The 19,498-nt window shown below is 35.7% G+C and overlaps 4 protein-coding genes across 12 annotated transcripts; 1 reads left to right on the top strand and 3 right to left on the bottom strand.

Moving 5' to 3' along the window:
• Nucleotides 1–216: 216 nt before the first annotated feature.
• LOC105278764 (esterase FE4) lies at nucleotides 217–7,587 on the bottom strand. Of its 4 annotated transcripts, XM_020031442.2 has the most exons (11): nucleotides 7,435–7,582; nucleotides 6,075–6,256; nucleotides 5,658–5,891; nucleotides 4,520–4,808; nucleotides 4,083–4,268; nucleotides 3,545–3,750; nucleotides 3,167–3,332; nucleotides 2,624–2,944; nucleotides 2,241–2,385; nucleotides 1,986–2,130; nucleotides 976–1,498 (listed from the first exon to the last, which is right to left on the bottom strand). In XM_020031442.2, the coding sequence occupies exons 3-11, from the start codon at nucleotides 5,796–5,798 to the stop codon at nucleotides 1,448–1,450; spliced, it is 1,650 nt and encodes a 549-aa protein (XP_019887001.1). In that variant the 5' UTR covers nucleotides 5,799–5,891; nucleotides 6,075–6,256; nucleotides 7,435–7,582; the 3' UTR covers nucleotides 976–1,447. The 4 variants fall into 4 exon arrangements, 3 of the variants coding, with proteins under 3 accessions (XP_019887001.1, XP_026829436.1, XP_026829437.1); XR_003407233.1 differs by lacking the exons at nucleotides 6,075–6,256; nucleotides 7,435–7,582 and adding an exon at nucleotides 217–609 and having other exon boundaries at nucleotides 1,314–1,498; nucleotides 5,658–5,798; XM_026973635.1 differs by lacking the exon at nucleotides 6,075–6,256 and having other exon boundaries at nucleotides 7,435–7,587.
• A 126-nt stretch (nucleotides 7,588–7,713) lies between these two features.
• On the bottom strand, nucleotides 7,714–11,271 carry LOC105278762 (probable glutamate--tRNA ligase, mitochondrial). 4 transcript variants are annotated; one of them, XM_011338078.3, is made up of 11 exons: nucleotides 11,112–11,269; nucleotides 10,787–11,041; nucleotides 10,410–10,644; nucleotides 10,121–10,316; nucleotides 9,829–10,043; nucleotides 9,523–9,748; nucleotides 9,273–9,433; nucleotides 9,010–9,170; nucleotides 8,700–8,857; nucleotides 8,324–8,599; nucleotides 7,716–7,997 (listed from the first exon to the last, which is right to left on the bottom strand). In XM_011338078.3, exons 2-10 carry the CDS (start codon nucleotides 10,884–10,886, stop codon nucleotides 8,519–8,521), a joined length of 1,533 nt encoding a protein of 510 aa, XP_011336380.1. In that variant the 5' UTR covers nucleotides 10,887–11,041; nucleotides 11,112–11,269; the 3' UTR covers nucleotides 7,716–7,997; nucleotides 8,324–8,518. The 4 variants fall into 4 exon arrangements, with proteins under 4 accessions (XP_011336379.1, XP_011336380.1, XP_019887000.1 ...); XM_011338077.3 differs by having other exon boundaries at nucleotides 7,714–7,997; nucleotides 10,787–11,269; XM_020031441.2 differs by lacking the exon at nucleotides 7,716–7,997 and having other exon boundaries at nucleotides 8,277–8,599; nucleotides 10,787–11,269.
• A 3,543-nt stretch (nucleotides 11,272–14,814) lies between these two features.
• Nucleotides 14,815–17,314, bottom strand: LOC105278761 (mediator of RNA polymerase II transcription subunit 19). Its single transcript, XM_011338075.3, has 4 exons — nucleotides 16,554–17,314; nucleotides 16,290–16,446; nucleotides 16,105–16,204; nucleotides 14,815–16,012 (listed from the first exon to the last, which is right to left on the bottom strand). The coding sequence occupies exons 1-4, from the start codon at nucleotides 16,738–16,740 to the stop codon at nucleotides 15,728–15,730; spliced, it is 729 nt and encodes a 242-aa protein (XP_011336377.1). The 5' UTR covers nucleotides 16,741–17,314; the 3' UTR covers nucleotides 14,815–15,727.
• Nucleotides 17,315–18,690: 1,376 nt separating this feature from the next.
• On the top strand, nucleotides 18,691–19,453 carry LOC105278760 (39S ribosomal protein L42, mitochondrial). Of its 3 annotated transcripts, none has more exons than XM_011338074.3 (2): nucleotides 18,691–18,783; nucleotides 19,002–19,453. In XM_011338074.3, the coding sequence occupies exon 2, from the start codon at nucleotides 19,002–19,004 to the stop codon at nucleotides 19,356–19,358; it is 357 nt and encodes a 118-aa protein (XP_011336376.1). In that variant the 5' UTR covers nucleotides 18,691–18,783; the 3' UTR covers nucleotides 19,359–19,453. The 3 variants fall into 3 exon arrangements, with proteins under 3 accessions (XP_011336376.1, XP_011336374.1, XP_011336375.1); XM_011338072.2 differs by having other exon boundaries at nucleotides 18,722–18,830; XM_011338073.2 differs by having other exon boundaries at nucleotides 18,728–18,825.
• Nucleotides 19,454–19,498: the final 45 nt, after the last annotated feature.

Here is a 19,498-nt window from a genome sequence, read left to right on the forward strand (position 1 = left end):
AAATAAAATAAAATTTGACGCAAAAACTCAAACCGAATTTTTTCCAAGACTCACCCAATACGTTACAAATTATCGCACTATATTTTTCCGGAATGCCCTTGACTGACAGAGTTTTTGGTAACAATACAGCGGTAAAGATGTGATGATATCTTCTTGATAAAGATCGAGACGCAAATGTTACGTAAATGTCCGTATTGGATTTATTAATTTTTCTAGTGTACTCTTATTTAGAAAGATAAGAGAGGGTATACTGTTATCTGTCTAACTGAAATTCATCAAATTTGATAGCAACTATCAAATTGGTAAATAATTGATAAATAATTTACTACTTATTATAACTATAATCATCAATAGATAAACCTTCTGAATTTTAAAATACTCATATAGGTATAAGTATAAATCATTTCTGAAAATTTTTCGATTTATTATTATTTTGATTTATCCTGTATTTGCAAATCTTCATTTAGAAATAAATATGCATTTTAAGTTGCTTTCTTATTAGGTACTTGCAAAAATTCGTATGATATTAAAGTTTCTTTCCCTCTGGGTTTTTCCCACTGCTCTCAAATGACTGGATACTGATTCACTAACTTCAAACTGCCCTGCAAGCTTTATATTAGTTCTTTGAGATATGCTTATAGTTCTTATATTAGTGTTTTAAGATAAACTTTCACGTGCTATTTCAACACAGTATAATAAGAAGTGACTAAGTATGCTCTTATTTATTTTATGTATGTTCTATACTATGTATATTCTTTCATGACACAGAATTTTAGTTAAATTCAGAATTCAGTACTATTTAAAAAATATTTATTCAACTACATTTTATTATATATATATAATAGCAATTTTGTCTTGAATTTCACTAAAATAAACGAACTTTTGTTAAACAAACTTTTGTTACTTTGTAACAGTAAACTTTTTTCCAAAGTTTATTTTTAATTAATTACTTGAGAAAAAGGTATTTAAGTCTTCTTTTTTCTTGTATTTAGACAAATCTTAATCTAAATCTGATTTCATATATATTAGAAAATTGTAGATTAAAATATGGCACAAAATCACATCGCATTTTATTATATTTTATCCGATCTTATTTCGTTTTATTTGATAAAATAATATAAAAATGAATAGAAATATAATGGAAATAATGACTAGAGACATAAAGTCTGGATATACTAAAGAGATCAAAGAGAAATTGAAAACTGCGACAAAAATAATGAAACTGATATCAATCAGACTATTGATAAACATTTTGAACAAATGTTATGACTTAATATAAACAACTTTTGATAGGAATGATGGATAAAGATTACCTTATCTCAGCAAAACACGTCGAAATTTTAAAAAGAAAGTCCAGTAGATTTCAGACTGATTAAATGTCGATTAAGATTGAAATTATAAGATAATAATCGATATTGATTATTGAAAGCATTGATTACTTCTTTAGTTACGGCACCGCAACACGAATTCCTCGATATGCACGGTGAGAAATCAGTTGCTGGGGAACACAAAAGAATTTGATAAGTATTTGATAAGTGTATAAAAATGTGATGTTTCATAACGATTTCTACTTGATAAGGCATCAATAATTATAGGAGATTAATAAATAATTATAGGAGACTAATAAATAATTATAAGAGATTAATTAAAATTTTGTTAAAACTTAAACTCAACACATCGCATGATGCGTAACGCAGCGACTTGACGCGGGAGACTAGCGTTACACATTTGTAACAGCGATTTTTTTATTTCATTGCTAAAAAGACAAAGTCTATGTTATCAATATCAAATCAATTTCGGAACGATCTGTAATGAAATATTTTTTGGGAATGACACTGGTTAAAGTATTCGTCTCTTGTATCTTTATTGAATAATTGACTTCCATAATCCCCACAAGATTTACTTAATTAAAAAAAATGTTCAAGAGTTTTATCAAAATATTAATAAAAATATTAATAATAGGACTGTTACAATTTATGCCGTACATTTTCCCAATCCCAGCGTTGTTGTCCTTTATGGAAAATTTCCATGCGAGTTTGAGTATCGATATTCAAGTAATCGTACACGTTTCCCTTCTTCAATGGTGTCCACTTAACCGGAGTCAAATCCGTAACAGCAGGTGTTGGATTTCTAAATTAGATTGATAATTTATTATTCATAAATTATGACCAAGATTCGCCTGTACAGTATTCACAAAAACATATTAATTTAAAAATAAAAATATTAAATTATCACGATACCCCGTTTTTGCAAAATCTGTCCACATTCGCGTAAAGCATTTCATCATCATGTATTCCTTTGAATCACGTTCAAACAATGGCATTCCTAACTCTTTCATTATGTGAGGGCAAAATAAGTAAAATAATTCTGCTGCATGAGGCGCTCCTGCAAAATAACAGTATAGCAAATCATTCTAATTCTGCTAAAGTTACTCGAAATACTGAAAGACAAGTGAATGTTTTTTTTTATATATTATTTCTAAACATATTCCTACAAATAAGCTATTCCTAAACAAGAATCGTACATAAAAATTAAAAAAAACAATATTTCATCGATATAGTAAGTTTCCATATTCGTTGAAAATAACGATATTACATAATCTTATATCAATTACTCGCAGTACCTGGTATTTGGATGTTCATCACTTTTTTCATGAAAGATTCGTCGCTGTCGTAAGAAAACTTATACAAATACGTTGCTTTACAAGAGTTACCACGATTCACTTGAATGTCAGCGATTTTCATAATACCGCGGCAGAAATATTGATCGCCAAGAAAATCAGCGTAAATGTCTAGAGTTTCCTCTGATACTGCCTTATCACCAAAGTATAAAGATCGTAATTCTTGCACTGTGATCGGTATCAGTGGCAAAGTAGGCAGAACTTTGGATAGTATAGCCCTCTTGAAATCAGAATCGATTTGCTGAATAGTATTTTTGCTTAAGTCTGAAATAATTTTACGGAGATAAGAGAACTACACTTTAAATATTATAAACATTTAAATATATCTACGAAATTAGTGACAAAAATATTTCTTAGCATAATGCATAATGTTTGTGATTAATGTTGCTTAATATCACCATTTCACTATGTTCAACGTACTATGTTACATAAAAATTCATACATTGTTGAAGATGTATTTAGCAAAAAAATAGTAAATGCATTTACTTCCAAAAGTATTGCTGCTTACGAGGAATGACCCCTCGCAACTGTTGAAACCCAAAAGAAACGGCACTTGGACTCCACAGTCTACATAATTTTTGAGACGTTTTGGGAAGAATGGATTCGGCATGTCAGAATCCGGACTTGGTGCAAATGCGATGGCTAGATTTTTCTATAACATTTCATTTTTATGAAAATATTAAAATGTTTTCCCGTTTGTCAGCCTAAGCCGAAATGCGAGAATTAAAAATTTCTAATATCGTGATTTTGTAAAGATAAAAACTATAAAATCGCTACCCAAATTATCTCAGTTGTTTATTTCCTTTATAATCCACATTAGAACAAAATATTATAAATTATTATTATTATTATTATAATACTTACGTTTTCCGATAAAAATATCTGCTCTGTTTTTATGAGTTCCTTCGCATCAATCGATTTCAGAAATTCACAGGCGATTTTCGGATCCGTGGTCACTTTACCAAGTTTTTCGGCAAACAGAAGACCTGTGTTTACTTCGCTCGTCCATTCGTTAAAGGCCCATGGATTGATGGCCACGCCGCTTTGTGATATCGCTTTGTGAAACAGACCTATGAAAATATCAAGGAAAGTTAGATTGCTTCCTAAATAGCAACATCACGTCTTCTTGGAAATTAAAGTAAAGATTTCAAAATTCCGAATCAAACCCTATTTTTAAAAAATTTATTTGAAATTAAAGAAAATTGAGAAAAATATGGAATTGGTATATCAAATTTATTCACTAAGAGCTTTTATTTCCCATTTCAGGATATATTAGGGAATGAGCTACAAAGAAAGGTCACTACAAATTAGTCAAGAAAACTATGATGAAATGTACGTTTAGCGATTCTGAAATATTGCGCACATTAATTAACTTTTATTATAACGCGTAATACTAGTTCACCTTTGGTTAATGGAGACACAGAGAGAAAATGTGTGATGGCTCCACCAGCACTTTCGCCGAAGATTGTGACGTTTCCCGGGTCACCACCAAACTTTGATATATTTCGCTGGACCCACTTCAATGCCATGACCACATCTTTCATACCTTGATTACCTGGTGCTACCTCATTGTCAAGATTCAGAAATCCTGTATAAATATTAAATACATTATTAATATAATTAATATATAATCTGATTTCTCGATTAATGTAGTCATCAATTTAAAAGTAACACAAATTTTAAATTGAGAAGTGACTAAAAACACATCACAATCCCAAAAGCGATACTATCGATGTATTCGGACGCTGAGAACTGAACAGATGAAAAACTTATATAATTTAATTTCTCAAGTTCACAAATAAATTAAATACTATTTATGAACAAAAGTTGTTGACGTACCGAGAACGCCTAGTCTGTAATTTAAGGTGACCAGCACCACGTCCCACTGAATAATGTAATCGGGACCGTAGAAGCTCATATCGCCGGAACCCATGGTATAACCGCCGCCGTATATCCATACCATCGTGGCCCGTTTCTGGCAAGGCTTGATATTCTTGGTATATACATTCAGGAAGAGGCAATCTTCGTCGCCGATCAGCTCGCGCGTTATTGGATCTCTCTGAATGGGGATATTGCCGTGCTTCGAAGCGTCTCTGACTCCGGACCATGGTTTCGAAGGCAACGGATCCTAGAACCGAAGGATTGTTTTTGATTCTGTACGACATGACATTTATCTTCGATTAAGACGAAACATGGATATATCGAAAAATAAATTCTACGGCTTGCTTAGTGTGAAATTCGTGTGAAAGAGCCAAACTGTATTATTATATTAACATAGGTATATCATGTTCAATTTATTATGTTCCTTTTTTTAATATTAAGAAAAAACAAAAGAACGATAAATCATAGCACCGCAAAGCTAATTACGTGTGAAAATATGCTCACGTGCAAGCAATTTACATTTACATTTGCATATATTTACATTTATAAATTAATAAATTCTACAATCTTATTCCTATGTTATATTCCTGTCTTTCATTAATTATTAAAACTATAGAAAACTATTATCAAAAAATGAAATTATATTTACCGTATAGTTAATACTTCATAAAATTCAATCTCTACGCACTTTCTGTTTTACAAATTTACAAATTCTTTTCAACAAACTTGTATCGATGATATAACATTGGAACATTAAAACATTAAATAAATTTTCAAAAGTTAATTTCAAATATGAACTAAACAATATTTTTCCACGGTATTCAATAAATAACGCAATTAATAATATTCCAAGTGTTTTCAATGAACATCATCTACGCAAGTGCCGCTCGCGCAATGTTTCGACAGAGTTGTAAGCGAAACGACCAATCACGGTACGATTTTCTCCGGACTCACGGAGACAACGAAAAGAAAGGATAAAAAGCAAGAGAGAGAGAGAGAGGGAGAGAGAGAGAGAGAGAGAGGGAGGGAGGGAGAGAGAGAGAGAGGAGAGAGAGGGGGGAGGGAGAGAGAGAGAGAGAGAAAGGCGACAGATTACCTTAAATCTGAGTTCGCCGACTGGTGGCTTCGCGTACGGTATCCCGCGGAAGGCGATGTAAGGGTCACCAAAAACAGCTTCCTCGACGGTGCCGCTCAATCTTCCCTCACGTACACGAACTTCCACTCTCTTTTTGTCCATGACGGTGAATATCAATGAATATCAAATGGTAGGTGGATTGCTGATGAGTGGACAAAGTGGAGCGCTGTGCGTTGCTGTATATCACCAGGAGAACTGAAGAAAATAAGATTATGCAATCTCAGGACGATATTCTGACGAGTGGGGATCAAGAGGAATGACTGTGCTGTCTGTTCATGATGCTGCCAGTGTGCTAACACGCTCGCTGAATAATGAACACGCATTGTCATCGGTTTTGCGTAACTTCTAGAGATGAACGTTCAATTGCTCAATATTTACATGTTATATAAATTGGCTCCTCGGACCAGCGGATTAGGAAGCAGTCTCGACTGCTTTTCGCGTTTCTACGAAGAACGAATTTCCAGGATCATGAACATGACGCTATTTGACTGTACTGATAGAGTATTGTTAATGTGAAGATGTCCAGAAGTTCGTTTTTACGATAATCCTTTTTCTGCAAGCTGAAGTCGAGAATCCAAAATTATTAAAAAATACTCGGCGTATTAATCATATTTTAACACATTTGAGTTAATCAATGATTACAATGCTATTGTAATATTATCACCGCGCAAACATGCAATTATTGTAAAACATACTGTCATAAGTACTGACTTATGACAGTATGTTTTACAATAATGATAAGTACATAGCATGATAAGCAATGCTTCTTGAAGCGCAAAAAGTTTCAAACTGCAATGTCATGCAATGGCACATTTAATTGTGTGGGTCATATTGGCCTTTTTTCCCTAAGATTATTATATCACGAATATATCAAGAATATACTAATAACTATTATATACTACCCAGCAAACACAAAATATAACTATTATATAACACAGAAGTAACACGTAATATAACAACTGTTATATGTTATTAATGTTGAGGTTGCATAATTTACTTTGTAACTGCAATATAAAACTGTTATATTGCTCTGTTATACATTGGTTATAATAATATAACAGTAATATAACTGAAATATGCGATGTTATATAACTGTAATATTTGCATATTATGTCTATGTTATATATCATTTTTAACATTCAGATGCCGAGTTGTCCGGTAGATGGCTTCGTTTCTCGCATGCAAAATATAATACAAAATATATATAGGAACGGTGATCACAGCAGGGCACAACTTGTATCGTAAGTCCATTTCTACGATGAAGTGGTACATTTTTGAACGAATAATAAATAAGAGGAAAGTACGAACGTGTACATAACGTTTAAGAAAATTAATTAAACATACACCTGTAGTTGTAGAGACTAGAGAGAGGAAGAAAGAATAAATAATATATATTCCATTTATATAACATTTAAATAACATTTTAGTAACACGTTATATTATTGTTATATTACTGCAATTTCGTTTGAGTGGGAAATTACAACTAACATACACGTTACATGTAACGAACATGTTATATTGCGCGTTACATTCTGTTATATTATGGCAATATCATTGTTATATGACTGTGTTTGATATATATCCTCTACGAAAATTAATTTTAATAATATCTGCTCGCTGAAAGAATTACGCAAATAATCGAGATAATGTATATGTAAATGAATAAAATTATCGTCCCTTTATTATTATCGTAAATAATTATTATAATTTCATGGTAAATTTCATGGTCGTGACTTACTTTGCCTGATGCAATCACTAATCCGATTTATGCAATTCGTCATGCATTATTCAGAGCTTACTCGGAGCGTCTTGTTTCTCTCTTGCAGCTGCACTCAAGAACTGGAAGCCGGGACATCGGGAATGATACGCCGTATCGTATTTTGTACCTTGATACATCGCTGCTTCTAATCTTTGCTTGATAATAGGGATTACAATAAAGTATAAGAAATATGTTCGTCGCGAGAGATGTATCGGTCGAGAGTTATTGATAACATTCGCGGCATTGCGACAATCCTATCTTTGTTCATACTAATTTAATGTTAATTTGGCGAAATAATAACAATTGACCAAGTGTAAAAATCGTTCGCCGCGTACGTACATGTACACATTGTTGCACCATCACATGATGTGCGACAGCACAAAAGTAACGTTAATAATGTAATAATGTTAACGTTTATACAGAGTACGTCCTACAGATTTTAGAATAAACATGTTAGAAAACGAGAACAATGTTTTGATGTACTAATTGTAAGATGCTTTGATGTTTTTGTCCTTTTCGTTAAGATAATTGTATATGTAATGCTGAAAAATTAATCGTAAGTATCTAAATGTTACAAATATTATATTTTACATTGTACAAGAATATTATATAAAGAATTGCATAAAAAATTGGTTATGCATCTTGTATATATAATACATTATGGACAATGCTTAACGTTTTAATATAATATTTCCAATATATTATATTAAAATATATAAATATATTTCCAATATATATTTAATATAATATAATATTTCTAACATATTATATTAAAATATTAAATGTGTCCACATGTATAGGTAAAATAGTTCTATCCAATTATCACAAATTTTATATATAATAAACAGAATATTTGACTAGCATTCACCTCACTAATTTCATTTTAGAGATGACGATTATTTACAAGTTGTCTTCACGTTTTCCGTTGCAGAAATACGAGATTATTTGCAAGTGTCCGCAACTTCACTTTTAACATGTTTTTTACATAAAATATGTATAAATAGGATTTACTTCTTCGTGTCCTCGACAAAAACAATCTATTTATAATTAAATGCGTGAATGTTCAAGGTGCATGACGTCGTAACCGCAGTAACGTTCTGTCCTTTCCTAAAATCTCTATCATTTCAGCAACAGGTGGTCCAACCTACGGCATTATTTATAAATTATTATTAAATGTTAAATATTTAACAACGTGCTACTACGTTTTAAATAAAAATAATAGAAATAATATTTGCCACATTTACATTCACGCCGCTCAGAATGCCTCTTAAAACCTTCATTAACGTGGCAAATGGCACTTCATTCTTCTTGGCGAAGTCTTTCAAGTATGACACTATCCAATCTGTTTTATAATTGCTTGTGTCCAATTTAGCTAACTCTGCGTTTAGCAGTTTAATCGCATCTATAATAACGCAACAATATAAAATAATAATAATAAAAAAAAAACTATTAAATATAATTAATTTAATTATTAAATATAATTAACAATTAATTATAATCCTGGTAAATCCTAATAAAAAAGGATTAAACTTTTGCATAAAGAAATTTTGGTACCTGAACACCCAGTTTCGATTTTTGGCATGGAAGTTGGGACAATCCAGAGAAATGCTAAATCTTTTTCCACAAGATCATTGAACGTCGTTATCCTCTTTTGTGCCCAATTCAATGTGGTGATTATGTGGTAGTCGTCCAGTTGCAAACTCCCGTCATTTTTGCTAAAATAGAAGTGTAATAATAATATAATAATATAATCGTAACTTAATTGCAAGTTTCTCGGGGAAACAAAAAACGGTGTGTTACGTGAAATTAATCCGTACCGTTCGGGAAATGCTTTTAACACCAATTTCTTGACTCTCTCGATCAAGAATTCGTGGTTCTTTTCATTCTTTAGCAAGTTCACTATCTCCAACCTGTTTAATTCCAGCAGTTTCTCGGGCATCAGTTTACCCGAGCTTGCTTTTATCTTACCAACGTCGAACTGCAATGAGAGAAAGATCATATCTGAGAGAAAGATCATATCCTGGACAATGATATCTAAAAGTCTTCCATAAAAACGAGAAGAATTACGCATTTAATCAGTTCCTGATAACTGTAAAGATCTCGAGCATCCTTATTACTTCTGTGAAAACCACCGCCAGCGCCTATCACGTAATTCACTAGCGCCAGTGGAAAGATACCCCGCTTTCGGAACGACTCGATCTTTATGTCGCCTTGCCTTTTTGACAACTTCGATCCGTCTTTATTCAAGATCAATGGTAAGTGCCCGTAGGCGGGAGGATTCCAACCGAACGCTCTGTAAGAAATGATACGAGTATAACTAAATACCATATTTATAAACGACGACGCACGATCGTCTTGATAGAAATCACTCACTTGTAGAGCATAATATGTTTCGGTGTGGAGACCTGCCACTCCACGCCCCGCAGGACGTGAGAAATCCCCATCAAGTGATCATCGACCACGTTTGCAAAATGGTAAGTGGGATAGCCATCCGACTTCATGATGACCGGGTCTCCTTCAGTCTTAGCAATGTCGTGCAATACGTCCCCACAGATCATGTCGTGAAAAGGTTCCGGCACGGACGATAACTGGGATATTCAACAAACGAGCAAAGTTTAGCTTCGAAAATCTGAAATCTGAAGCGTCGGGCTGCGAAGAGGCGTACCTTAAATCTGATGCAGTAAGTAGAGTTTTTCCTAAGCATTTCCTTCACTTCGTTCTTATCGAGATGCCGACATCTGTTATCGTACTTGGGTATCTGTCCACACTTCTGTGCCTCTTTCCGTAACAGTTCCAGCCTCTTCTCCGTGCAGAAGCAGTAATAGGCAGATCCGTTGTTCAAAAGCTCGAGTACCTGCTCCCTACGAATAAAAACAATTAATTTGAATTGAGCAATTTAAGAGAAACGAGCTCGTTGAGTTTCTTATTCCAGCTTAACATTTAATTACGCGTACTTGTACAATTCAAGCCGGGACGACTGCATGTAAGGACCTACGGGACCATCTCTAGTGGGATCCTCGTCAGGAATGATACCTGCCCACGACAAATCATCTTGCAACTTTTCCACTGCTCCAGGAATCGTCCTCAACTGATCGGTATCCTCGATTCTCAAAATGAACGTGCCGTTGTTGCTACGCGCGAATAAATAGTTGTACAATGCGGTGCGCAGCCCTCCCAGATGTAAGTCGCCTGAAACAATGCGGAAATAAGGATTCGCATCGAAAATTAAACTTGTAAATTAAACGTCCCTCAATTATTCCTCTAGAATTGCATTCAATTAAATTGGGACTTTAGTTGCTTGAAGAAAGAAAAAGCAAAACCGGCACGATACCTGTGGGGCTGGGCGCGAATCTAACCCTGACATGGTACTTCTTGAAGAAACGTCTCTGCAGCACCTGGAAAATCGCCGTGCGAAGTAGGTTACGCTGCATCGTTATTTGTTCGTGTCGAGAAAATCCCTCGAGAAACTCCACGAGACTAATGAGGATCGATCGACAGCACGTTGAGGCGCGCTTATAAATTAGCACACGATATCGCGATGCGTGATCCTCAGGTCTGATCGTAAAGTGCGATACCCGGTGAGAATCTATCAAAAACATGAAACGTCAACCGTTAATTGTCACCGGGTAACAATTAAACAGACGAAATCAACAAACAGAAGTCAACGATGGAAAAAACTCGGTTTCGAGCCACGTGAAGTGGCGTCACGTGTGACTTGCGGAAGACTTGCGGTTAGGGCGAGACGAACGCCGATATCATTACGTTCGAGATCGACTGGAAATTGTTGTAGTACAACAGTGCTCGGTCCAGGCAAGGCCAATCTGTAAAAGAAATTGTAGGTACGCATGGCATCTTGCTTCATTCGGTTTTAAGGGATGCTGGAGCTGCTAGTGAACTATTTTTTCACTATAGCGATGGTAATTGCAGTTTCAAAAATTCTCTTTATTGCTTGTACAGAATAAAAAATCCTTTTCCACAAATGAAGTATAGATAGAAAGAAAGCCCGCTCTACAGGAATTTATATTCAAAATGGAAAAAAGTTAGAAAAGACAAATGCAAGTTTTTAACTTTTTTCCATTTTGAATATAAAGTCCTGTAGAGCGGGCTTTCTTTCTATCTATACTTCATTTGTGGAAAAGGATTTTTTATTCTGCACAAGCAATAAAGAGAATTTTCGAAACTGCAATTACCATCGCTATAGTGAAAAAATAGTTCTCTTAAGGGATGCTGGAGTTGCTAGTGAACTATTTTTTCACTATAGCGATGGTAATTGCAGTTTCGAAAATTCTCTTTATTGCTTGTGCAGAATAAAAAATCCTTTTCCACAAATGAAGTATAGAGAGAAAGAAAGCCCGCTCTACAGGACTTTATATTCAAAATGGAAAAAAGTTAGAAAAGACAAATGCAAGTTTTTAACTTTTTTCCATTTTGAATATAAAGTCCTGTAGAGCGGGCTTTCTTTCTATCTATACTTCATTTGTGGAAAAGGATTTTTTATTCTGCACAAGCAATAAAGAGAATTTTCGAAACTGCAATTACCATCGCTATAGTGAAAAAATAGTTCTCCTTAAGGGGATGCTGGAGTTGCTAGTGAACTATTTTTTCACTCTAGCGATGGTAATTACAGTTTCGAAAATTCTCTTTATTGCTTGTGCAGAATAAAAAATCCTTTTCCACAAATGAAGTATAGATAGAAAGAAAGCCCGCTCTACAGGACTTTATATTCAAAATGGAAAAAAGTTAGAAAAGACAAATGCAAGTTTTTAACTTTTTTCCATTTTGAATATAAAGTCCTGTAGAGCGGGCTTTCTTTCTATCTATACTTCATTTGTGGAAAAGGATTTTTTATTCTGCACAAGCAATAAAGAGAATTTTCGAAACTGCAATTACCATCGCTATAGTGAAAAAATAGTTCACTAGCAACTCCAGCATCCCCTTAAGGAGAACTATTTTTTCACTATAGCGATGGTAATTGCAGTTTCAAAAATTCTCTTTATTGCTTGTGCAGAATAAAAAATCCTTTTCCACAAATGAAGTATAGATAGAAAGAAAGTCCGCTCTACAGGACTTTATATTCAAAATGGAAAAAAGTTAGAAAAGACAAATGCAAGTTTTTAACTTTTTTCCATTTTGAATATAAAGTCCTGTAGAGCGGGCTTTCTTTCTATCTATACTTCATTTGTGGAAAAGGATTTTTTATTCTGCACAAGCAATAAAGAGAATTTTCGAAACTGTAATTACCATCGCTATAGTGAAAAAATAGTTCACTAGCAACTCCAGCATCCCCTTAAGGAGAACTATTTTTTCACTATAGCGATGGTAATTGCAGTTTCGAAAATTCTCTTTATTGCTTGTGCAGAATAAAAAATCCTTTTCCACAAATGAAGTATAGATAGAAAGAAAGTCCGCTCTACAGGACTTTATATTCAAAATGGAAAAAAGTTAAAAACTTGCATTTGTCTTTTCTAACTTTTTTCCATTTTGAATATAAAGTCCTGTAGAGCGGACTTTCTTTCTATCTATACTTCATTTGTGGAAAAGGATTTTTTATTCTGCACAAGCAATAAAGAGAATTTTCGAAACTGTAATTACCATCGCTAGAGTGAAAAAATAGTTCACTAGCAACTCCAGCATCCCCTTAAGGAGAACTATTTTTTCACTATAGCGATGGTAATTGCAGTTTCGAAAATTCTCTTTATTGCTTGTGCAGAATAAAAAATCCTTTTCCACAAATGAAGTATAGATAGAAAGAAAGTCCGCTCTACAGGACTTTATATTCAAAATGGAAAAAAGTTAGAAAAGACAAATGCAAGTTTTTAACTTTTTTCCATTTTGAATATAAAGTCCTGTAGAGCGGGCTTTCTTTCTATCTATACTTCATTTGTGGAAAAGGATTTTTTATTCTGCACAAGCAATAAAGAAAATTTTCGAAACTATAATTACCATCGCTATAGTGAAAAAATAGTTCACTAGCAACTCCAGCATCCCCTTAAGGAGAACTATTTTTTCACTATAGCGATGGTAATTGCAGTTTCGAAAATTCTCTTTATTGCTTGTGCAGAATAAAAAATCCTTTTCCACAAATGAAGTATAGATAGAAAGAAAGCCCGCTCTACAGGACTTTATATTCAAAATGGAAAAAAGTTAAAAACTTGCATTTGTCTTTTCTAACTTTTTTCCATTTTGAATATAAAGTCCTGTAGAGCGGACTTTCTTTCTATCTATACTTCATTTGTGGAAAAGGATTTTTTATTCTGCACAAGCAATAAAGAGAATTTTCGAAACTGTAATTACCATCGCTAGAGTGAAAAAATAGTTCACTAGCAACTCCAGCATCCCCTTAAGGAGAACTATTTTTTCACTATAGCGATGGTAATTGCAGTTTCGAAAATTCTCTTTATTGCTTGTGCAGAATAAAAAATCCTTTTCCACAAATGAAGTATAGATAGAAAGAAAGCCCGCTCTACAGGACTTTATATTCAAAATGGAAAAAAGTTAGAAAAGACAAATGCAAGTTTTTAACTTTTTTCCATTTTGAATATAAAGTCCTGTAGAGCGGGCTTTCTTTCTATCTATACTTCATTTGTGGAAAAGGATTTTTTATTCTGCACAAGCAATAAAGAGAATTTTCGAAACTGTAATTACCATCGCTATAGTGAAAAAATAGTTCACTAGCAACTCCAGCATCCCCTTAAGGAGAACTATTTTTTCACTATAGCGATGGTAATTGCAGTTTCGAAAATTCTCTTTATTGCTTGTGCAGAATAAAAAATCCTTTTCCACAAATGAAGTATAGATAGAAAGAAAGTCCGCTCTACAGGACTTTATATTCAAAATGGAAAAAAGTTAAAAAATTGCAAGTTTTTAACTTTTTTCCATTTTGAATATAAAGTCCTGTAGAGCGGGCTTTCTTTCTATCTATACTTCATTTGTGGAAAAGGATTTTTTATTCTGCACAAGCAATAAAGAGAATTTTCGAAACTATAATTACCATCGCTATAGTGAAAAAATAGTTCACTAGCAACTCCAGCATCCCCTTAAGGAGAACTATTTTTTCACTATAGCGATGGTAATATAGTGAAAAAATAGTTCACTAGCAACTCCAGCTTCCCCTTAACAATGTAAAATGAAAATGCGGGGATTCGTACCTGCGTACGTTGTCACGCGTTTGAAACATTATACAAGGTGTCTGAAAAAACTGCACGGTATCGTGGGGAGGTATCTTGAGGATTTACCCTCACGTAAATTCAATTTACAATAGAGTTACGTGTCCTCGGAAGTTTCAGGATAATTTAATAAATAAATGAACAAATTTGCAGGATAAGAGTAACATGGAAGATCGATGGAAGACACCGGTCGTTGCTGAGAAATCGATCACTTTAATTCTCTGTTCTTCCTTCGCGTTATAAATATTACATTGTAAGTTCGAAACTCCGATATTCGGTAAACCCGTGGGCGCGCTGGATTTAAAGAATACGGATCGCTGCACACAAACGAACACTACGCAGGATAGTGCTATTCGAGTCTCTCTCCTTGCAGTCTTGTTTTTATATAATAGACATATTTACAATTTAATTTAACCGTCTGGAATCTAACACCGCGACAATCGAACGACAACTGCACAGACCGAATTGCACGACGCAATCTGCACACATGATCGCCGCGTTACACAGTCATATCTTGCACATGTGTTTCGTTAACAGAAATAAGTCTCGAATATTTAAGTTTATTAGCACGTGTTAAATGAGGAATTACACGAACTAAATCGTCAATTGCGAGGATTGTATTTTGCCGTGAAGCTTTCGAAAGTAACACAATTTTCGACTTCGAAGTAATAATTCTATCATTTTGATGCTGAAATTTCATGAACTTACCCGATGTTCAGGAGTATTCCCTCTTTATGAAAACGCGTAAGACTATGCAATATACATTCAGCACACAGAATGATAAGAGGTTGAGCAAATAATATAATTCCAGTAAAATAAGAAAGGTCTTCGTGGGCGCTTTCCGACACGTGAAGCAGGGAGCTCTCATGCGCAATGTTAGAAGAAAAATTTGGAAGAAATTTGAAAAGAAGACATCACGTCGCTTATGCGATTCCTTTCTCTTTCGTTACATCTAACAGCCAGGAAAAAAATCCAAAAACGGTGTACATTGCGCATGTAAATGACGAGGATGCATACACGTGTACATCTCAGCGACGCAGACGATTCGCACGTTTCCAGATTTCGAGTTAAAGATTTGGCATGAACTGAACGGGACAGATCGGAGATCACGAGTTGGAATGCTGCGACGGCGTAAGGCTGCCGGTGTGCTCGGGGCTGTGCTTCTGCTTTTTCCTCTTCTTCTCCTTCTTCCGTTTCTTCCTCGCCTCCTTCTCCTCGTCGTGCCTCTTCTGTTTCTTGTGCTTCTTCTCGTGCGTGTCGGAGCCACCTACGTCCGTCGTTGCGGTCTCCTGCCCGCTGAGCACCTCCCCAGGCTTGTGCTTGTGCTTCTTATGCTTGTTCTTGTGCTTCCGCTGTGGCGCCTGATTCACGTATCTATACTGTTCCGGCAGCTGCACAGTTACGCATTACGCGAATTAGCAATTTACATTTTTTCCATAAAATTTCACACAGGTACATTTAAACGTGTTGCAAGTACACTTACTGGGCCAGGGTGCAAACGAAAACCGGCCAGCTGCACGCTAGTCAAGGGCAAGAGCTCTTTACCGCCTATCGGTGGCTTTTCGATCACTGATCTCAGGGAGCTTGAAGCGAGAAGAGAGAAAAGGAATGTTGAAACATAAATTCTGAAGTTTTTAGTTTTAGTTTCCCTTGCAGAGCTCGAGTTACCTGTTGTCTAGGTGTCCGGGTCTATCTATGATACCAGGTAAGTTTGGCAAAAAGGACGAGAGCTGTTCCTTGAGCTTTTTACCACTAAATTTGCTGTAGGAATGTTCTAAACCATGATAGGCCATCAGATTTGTTGCCCCAGTGAGCTCGCTCTCTCCTAGAAACGCCAGATTTATTTGTACAAGGAATCGAGGCCCAAAGGCTTACGATATCACATTCTTCACAAATGGACATGGTAATTTATATTGCTAGCGCTCTTATTACCTGGAGGTTCTTTCATCAGGTAAAAGGGTCCGCTGTGAACAATCGAAGGATTCTTCCCAAGAGATATAGTCGTCTTCAGGGTACCCGTGGAGTCCTGACGAGACACAACCGGGGATCGCGCGCCCCTTGGCGAGGACTTCGGTGAGTACTGCTCCATCTTGCTGCGAAACTGATCGCCCATCATCATCCTGCGGTTTCAGAGTTTCTCACACCTTCACCAGAAATAATGCGAACGCCAAACAGCGAGTACGTGGAGTAGTCGCACAAAGTCGCGATCAGCTTTGCAGTCGAACGAACAAATTCAGCCAGTCCAGGTCAGCAAGTGCGACACTTTCGCCAGATCCCGCGGAAGCTAGCTCGCTCGAGGATCGTGCGACCCACGTAGATCCAGTGACGCGTACCGTGGCATCGTATTTGCCACGTTAATCGTCGAAAGGAGAAGACAACTCGGCTCGCGTCCTTCGTCCGAAGACCAGGATGGACAGCAAGACACTCTTGCCGAGTGTCGCGATCCAAGACACCTTGATGCGCGAACGGTACGCTCGGACGTCTCTCGACCGTCGCTGCGGTTCGTCACATCCACCTCACCTTCGTACCATTTGTCCGAGGAACGAATATCAAGTCGGTCCGGTGCTGGGTGCTCGGGGAAGCTCTACCGCACACCGATCGCACGTAGCCGTTATGCGCGTTCGCCAGCGTTCGGCCGCTCTCCCTGTCGATCGCGTGCAATCATATGTGCTTGGTGCAAATACGTATGAAGCGCCGCGGATGCAGCGATGACTGCGCCGCCAAGTGGAAAGGCTTCACGCGGCGCTGACGGGTCCTAGGGAATTTATTTTTCAAGCTGTTCTTCCATCTAGTATCACGTTCGATATTTTGTCGAGATCATTGACATTAGAATACATAGACGGAGCCTTAGCTATCGAAGAAGGTCAGGGGGAGCCTGATATTCGCGGTAAGTAAAGTCACTAGATAGATAAAGTACCGCAATCGTCCGCCATTTTAATTCCAACTACACGGTGTTTTCATCACAATTATGTTCTCTTCACATCTATCACAATATGTAACCTTTCTCAATGGAGATACAACGCAACGCTGCTTCGTAGAATTGCACTTAGTGTGTTGATAAGTTGCATGTTTGCACTAAATACACTTCCAACGCCATTTTTATTCCACGTATTTTACCACGGATTGCGGTACTTTATCAATCTAGTGACTTTAGCGAAAAGGGGGAACTGGGGGAACTGGGGGAACTGGGGGAATTGGGGGAACTGGGGGAACTGGGGGAACTGGGGAACTGGGGAACTGCATGAACTTCGGTCGAATTCGGTTACGTTCGGCTAACGTTCGGCTAATGGTTCAGTTGACGGAGCTCCTGCTCATATGTTGTGCTTGTGCTTATTGTATTGATATCTAAAGTGATTATGACCTTTTGGATTTCTATCAGTGACATGAGTTTTGTGTATTTGGCTGCAATAATCGTATAAATAATAAAAATTCTGAACAATTAGAAAAAGAAAAAGCTGCAAACAGAAAGTTTTCATTCCACTTGTAAGTAAATTATTTGAAACCTAGATTAAGTTATAGTTATGTTAATAAGAAATTATATGTAATTTTATTGAGTAAGTAAAGCGAACTAAATGGTTTGTTGACTTGATTTACATTATTATCAAATAATAATGAAACAGGTATGACGCCAATTATTTTATTATATAGTTATATTTACAGTTGTAAAATAATAAAAATAATAAATAAATAAATAAATTTACAAGTATGTGTGTTCTATATTGTATTTTATATTCTAATGAATTTCTTTATATATATGCGTATTTAGATCAACAGTTCTCAACTCTATTTACCTTTCAAAGTGTTTCTCTTTTTGCAAATTTTTACACATTCTAGATACGGTTTAGCTTCATAAAGCAAAAAAACACTTTTATTTCCATTTATTATTTAATACATATATATAAAATTATTAAAATAGCGTTCGCGATTTGTCAAAAATAAATGTTCTTCAAACATTTCCATAAAAATCTCATTGCGAATTGCTGATGTCGATGGAATTGTCATGCAACGCCGAACATAACCGAACCGCTAACCACGGAATTACCCGAAGTTCGTGCACACCTCCCTTACCGCATTTACAGCTTCCCCTCTGAGAAGGCTCCGTCTATGTATTCTAATGTCAATGGTCGAGATCAACCAATAAGCGAGAGGACTGTTTAACGAGGTTAGGATCAAACCGATTTATAAACACGGGGAGAAAATAAACGTACAGTAAGATATAAATTAATGTGACTTTCATAAAAATGTTAAATAAACAAAAATATCATTGCAAAAGATTTTGACGTTATAAATTGAAAAGTCTCACGAATGAAATGTTGATTGATAATGAAAATTGAAATTGAGATTAATTAATTATTAATCCGTCATTATTTCTTCTCACAGATGAATCCCGTGTTGCGTGCAGTTCGAGCTTGCGTCTGTTCTTCCACGAGACATGCCAAGTACAGTACTCTTCCTTCGGAGGCGGTGATATTTATGGAGGATGATACTATGGTTGTCTGTTGGCATCCGGAGCAGCCGTTCCCATACGAGTGCTCATTACCGCTGCCAGAAGAGAAATCTGACGCTAATGTGTTGCGTATCGGGAACAAAGAGGTCGGGGAAGTCTTTTGGCGTAAAAAACCATTCGAGGTTGTGGAAGAACTGGCAAGAGTTACATATACCACTAAACATAGGTGGTACCCTAGAAGCAGAGACAAAAAGGCGAGAAAGACAGTACCAGATAGGCCGTATTTGTAATTCTTCAGAGATTTTATGAGCATACTTTATTTAAACCTTCGCATGTGTAGTCATCTCCGAGGAAACGTGCATTAATAAATATTGTACAAAAATAATCGTTGCATCCGTTTATAAAAATAAATCGCTCATATATCTTTATT

Source organism: Ooceraea biroi, chromosome 11, assembly GCF_003672135.1.
Source record: "Ooceraea biroi isolate clonal line C1 chromosome 11, Obir_v5.4, whole genome shotgun sequence".
Classification (NCBI taxonomy): domain Eukaryota; kingdom Metazoa; phylum Arthropoda; class Insecta; order Hymenoptera; family Formicidae; genus Ooceraea; species Ooceraea biroi.

Excerpts from the sequence above, each read along its gene's own strand:
- LOC105278764 (XM_026973635.1), bottom strand. The coding sequence starts at position 5,798 with ATGGACAAAAAGAGAGTGGAAGTTCGTGTACGTGAGGGAAGATTGAGC. Across the intron at positions 4,269-4,519 it reads TTACAGACTAGGCGTTCTCG|GATTTCTGAATCTTGACAAT; the intron begins GTACGTCAACAA and ends ATATTTATACAG. Across the intron at positions 2,386-2,623 it reads GATGAACATCCAAATACCAG|GAGCGCCTCATGCAGCAGAA; the intron begins GTACTGCGAGTA and ends GTTATTTTGCAG.
- LOC105278762 (XM_011338077.3), bottom strand. The coding sequence starts at position 11,054 with ATGTTTTTGATAGATTCTCACCGGGTATCGCACTTTACGATCAGACCT. Across the intron at positions 10,645-10,786 it reads ATTCGCGCCCAGCCCCACAG|GCGACTTACATCTGGGAGGG; the intron begins GTATCGTGCCGG and ends GCATTGTTTCAG. Across the intron at positions 10,317-10,409 it reads TCCCGGCTTGAATTGTACAA|GGAGCAGGTACTCGAGCTTT; the intron begins GTACGCGTAATT and ends TTTTATTCGTAG.
- LOC105278761 (XM_011338075.3), bottom strand. The coding sequence starts at position 16,740 with ATGATGATGGGCGATCAGTTTCGCAGCAAGATGGAGCAGTACTCACCG. Across the intron at positions 16,447-16,553 it reads CCTGATGAAAGAACCTCCAG|GAGAGAGCGAGCTCACTGGG; the intron begins GTAATAAGAGCG and ends TGGCGTTTCTAG. Across the intron at positions 16,205-16,289 it reads CCCGGACACCTAGACAACAG|CTCCCTGAGATCAGTGATCG; the intron begins GTAACTCGAGCT and ends TCTCGCTTCAAG.
- LOC105278760 (XM_011338074.3), top strand. The coding sequence starts at position 19,002 with ATGAATCCCGTGTTGCGTGCAGTTCGAGCTTGCGTCTGTTCTTCCACG.